Here is a 4,033-nt window from a genome sequence, read left to right on the forward strand (position 1 = left end):
TCGCCTCTAATGCTAAATCCCAATTAAATTTTTGTTTCTTCCTATTAAGAATTGATGGTGACTCCCCACCAGAAGCCCTTTCTTCTTTCTTCTCTAATTTTAACCACCACATCCTTATTTCCCAACTGCTCGTGGATGATAATGGAACTTGATCCCCCTCCAGACCCCAACTGTTGGCCCGTTACATTCTCCAAGTCCACTGCCACTTCATCATCCCTTCGTTCTTCTTGACCCCCAACTTGATTTACTAGGCCTAATTCAGCTACTTGAAAGCCCATATTGCTGACATCTTCCAAGGCCCGGATGTTACAACAGTTTTTGTCCTTCTCACCGGCCCTATAACCACTCAACTGTTCCTCTTCCATTCTTAAAACATTTTCTGCAGAACTCTAACACCCAACATTGACGTTTGTTTTCTCAAGGATGATTACATTAATTGCTTCGTCCTTCAGATTTTGTCTCTCTTCTGAAGCCTTTTCCGGACTTGTCCTCGTCGCCGATTTAGAATCTGACACAATGGTGTCATCCCTTTCCTGCACTAATTCCCACTCTTCTTTATCCTTCACTCCATAACCCCTGCTTGATTCGTCAAAAAATTCCGACAGTCCTGTTTCAATAACTCTAATCGAAAATTCACCTTCCCCACCTCTAAATAGATTAACTCATCAGTCCTTTCTAGTTGCTTGGTGGATACCAGCATCAACATTTTATCGAAACTTTTCACCATCGTCGAATTCTCATCGAGAAATATTAATTCTCCCCATACTCCAACTATTCTTTTGAAAGAAGTATAGTTCCAACAGTGTAAGGGAATGCCTAATACTTCAATCCAAAATACTCTCTCCTTCACTGCCAAGCTCTCCGACCAAGGCTCAATTTTAACAAAAAAACTCCCTCAGATACGGTCCAATCGTGCTACTTTAATAACTCTAACAGTTGCATGTCGGGTATTTCAATCAAAAAATGCCTTCTTTGAGTCCTTCTGATTTTAATCTCCCCCAATCCAATTCTAGCTATTCTTTCAGTTAAACTCTTTGTATCACAACACATAGAAGTAATTCCTACCAGGCATTTTTGAAGCTTTCACAGTTGCTCGTTGTCATCATGTCCCTGAACCAACTTAATCAAGTTCCTCTCCTTGCAATATATCTTTACCTTCTGTCTTACTCAAATCGTTGCTACTTCTCATGGAGTTTTCTCCTAAATCCATTCTACTATCTTTCAATATTTTTACTTTCTCCTTCCCTGCATCGTTATTAACAACCTGCTGCTGTTTTGGTATCCCTTCCAAAGAAACTTTTCCCCAAACTTGTCTTCTCCCCTTGAATCTTGCTAAGTCTACAGAAATCCAATTCCCTAAAATGACGAAATCTTTTTATCGGCTTATAACCCTTTGAGCATCCATCATTTTCTCATATCTCACAAAACCAAATCTTCTTCCATTCTTACTTTTTTTCGCCCGAATGAATGCATCAATGACGTCTCCATGGTACCTAAACAATGCCCATAAACCTTTCCAGTGCATGGTCACCGAAATGTTGTGAAAGGAAACTGTTATCGGATCTTTCTCCATTTTCAAAAATTCCTCACTTACCTATTAAACCCTAAACCCGAAAAGTTAATAACTATGTTGATTATTCATTGTAAATAGTAATTAAAATATTCAATTCAAATGTTATCGCAATATTCAAAATAGTATATATATATATATATATCATTCGTAAGCATATCGAAGTCGTCAGTGTCTATGTGAACAGATTAATCCAAATGGTTGTGATTTGTGACGGCCGGCTGCTACTTACAGACGAATAACAGCAACAAGAGAGGAAAAAAACAATCTAACTGGGATAGTTAATATCGCTATTCAATGTATAAATTATTTGTATAATAGAGATTTTTTTTTTCAAAAAAAAAAAAATTGTTTATAAATCTCCTGGATTGTATATAAAAGGTACCATTCAAGCATTATTGTTTGATATAAACACAGAGATGAGCTCAACAACTCAGGCAATGGTTCCAGTCATAGATTTCTCAAACCAAAACCTGAAACCGGGCAGCCCCGAATGGGATTTAGTGAAATCCCAAGTTCGGGAAGCACTGGAGGAGTACGGTTGTTTCGAGGCTTTGTTTGATCCAATCCTGGAGCTTCGAAAGGCAGTATTTGGGGCTTTGCAAGAGGTCTTTGACTTGCCTTTACAAACAAAAAAACTGTTTGTTTCCGATCAGCCCTTTTGTGGCTATTCGTGTCCTCCATCTGGTGTGTTTCAAAGCATGGCGGTGGATGATGCTTATATTGCTGAAAACATTGAACAATACCTCACCACCAGTTTATGGCCTCAGGGAAATATAGCTTTCAGGTACGGTAAAAATTCCATGGAAGAAATTGTAATACAAGTCATAATGCATTTTGTTTTCTCTATTAAATAACTGGACAAACTAATTATTTTACTTTAGATAAAAAATCAAACTAATCTTTCTATTAATTTATTTTTACTATTAAAAATTAATTCTTGTACACCAACATGAGAAACAGGAGATAGTCAAGTGTAATTTTTTGGTTATTTCATTCACCAAACTAATTTTTAATAATAGATCAGATGGACAAAATTTTTAATACAAAAAATTAATTTACTCTTTAATTTAACATATAAAAATAAAATACAATCTAATTCTTAATAAAACCCTCTATCAAAAAGCCCTTTATCAAAATTAGTAGACTTGGTTTTTATTAATTATTTGCTTTGTGTTTGGCAGTGAAATTCTGGCATCTTTCATTCAACTAACATCAGAGTTAGAAAAGACAATTTTGAAGATGATTTTGGAGAGTTTTGGGCTTGAGAAATACATGGATGAGCTCACTGACATCGCAAACTATCAACTGAGGATCATGAAATATGAAAAGACAAAAGCCAACGAGCAAACCATTGGGGTACCTGCACACTGTGACACTAATATGATGAACCTTTTGTATCAAAACGAGGTTAATGGATTGGAGATTCAAAACAAAGATGGTGAATGGATGAATATGAAGTTTTCCCCCAACTCTTTCATAGTCATGATTGGAGAGTGCCTTAGCGTAAGTTCCACTTATTTTGATATAATCAAGTATTAATATTTACACATATTTTAATATATATGTTAGCAAAATATATTAATTCAATTTGTAATATTTATTCACTCCCATATTTATTTCTAGCAAAGAGAAGGAAAATGTTTTAATTCTTGAAAAAAGTTTTACTCCTATCTCTAATTTCAAGTTAAATTTACACTAAATAAACTTTTTTTATCATGCTATTAGACTAACAGCCAAACGGGTCACAAGTGTTTAAATAGCTTGACTTGAACATAAACTTTTATATTGTTGCAGGTATGGTTAAATGGTCGATTGTCTTCTCCTTATCATCGTGTCTTGATGAAGGCTAACGAAGATAGGTATAGCCTTGGACTGTTTTCAACTGTAAGAGGAGGCTACATGGTAAAGGTTCCAACTGAGCTTGTGGATGACAAAAATCCCATGCTCTTCAAACCTCATAACCATGAAGAATTTTTGAAATATTTCTCCTCCGAAGTCGCTAAAGGTGTTTTTAGATCTGGGGCTGTTATAGCTCCTCTTAAAACTTATTGTGCTGTCTAAGATTTGGCCCGTCAATAATTACTATATTGTAGCCAAATTGCTTATTACAATGTTTAAGATTTGGCAATTAATAATCACTATATCATAAAATTCCGTGTGTTAGCGTGATAATCAAAATGTTCACTGTCTCAATCGTGATCTAGATTCAAGTTGCATAAATCGTGTTATTATTAAAACTTTGTTTTCCACTTAAAATTCACCAAAAATATATATATATTATATTGTAGCCAACACATTCTGCAAACAGACAATCTATAAGGATAAAATAGAGACAATTGGTATGCATTTTGAATGCTTAGTAAGTCCATATGAAATTTACTTAACTTACCTTAACATTACAACAATTTAGAAATAGAAGCACATTGGTACACATATGACAATTCTTTGGCATCTTATACG

At 34.9% G+C, this 4,033-nt stretch overlaps 1 protein-coding gene across 1 annotated transcript; it reads left to right on the plus strand.

The window, feature by feature from the left end:
- The first annotated feature begins 1,989 nt into the window (after nucleotides 1-1,989).
- On the plus strand, nucleotides 1,990-3,634 carry LOC108451700 (probable 2-oxoglutarate-dependent dioxygenase AOP1). Its single transcript, XM_017749360.1, has 3 exons — nucleotides 1,990-2,357; nucleotides 2,755-3,076; nucleotides 3,368-3,634. The coding sequence occupies exons 1-3, from the start codon at nucleotides 1,990-1,992 to the stop codon at nucleotides 3,632-3,634; spliced, it is 957 nt and encodes a 318-aa protein (XP_017604849.1).
- The last annotated feature ends 399 nt before the right edge of the window (nucleotides 3,635-4,033 follow it).

The sequence above is a fragment of the Gossypium arboreum genome, chromosome 5, assembly GCF_025698485.1.
Source record: "Gossypium arboreum isolate Shixiya-1 chromosome 5, ASM2569848v2, whole genome shotgun sequence".
Lineage (NCBI taxonomy): Eukaryota > Viridiplantae > Streptophyta > Magnoliopsida > Malvales > Malvaceae > Gossypium > Gossypium arboreum.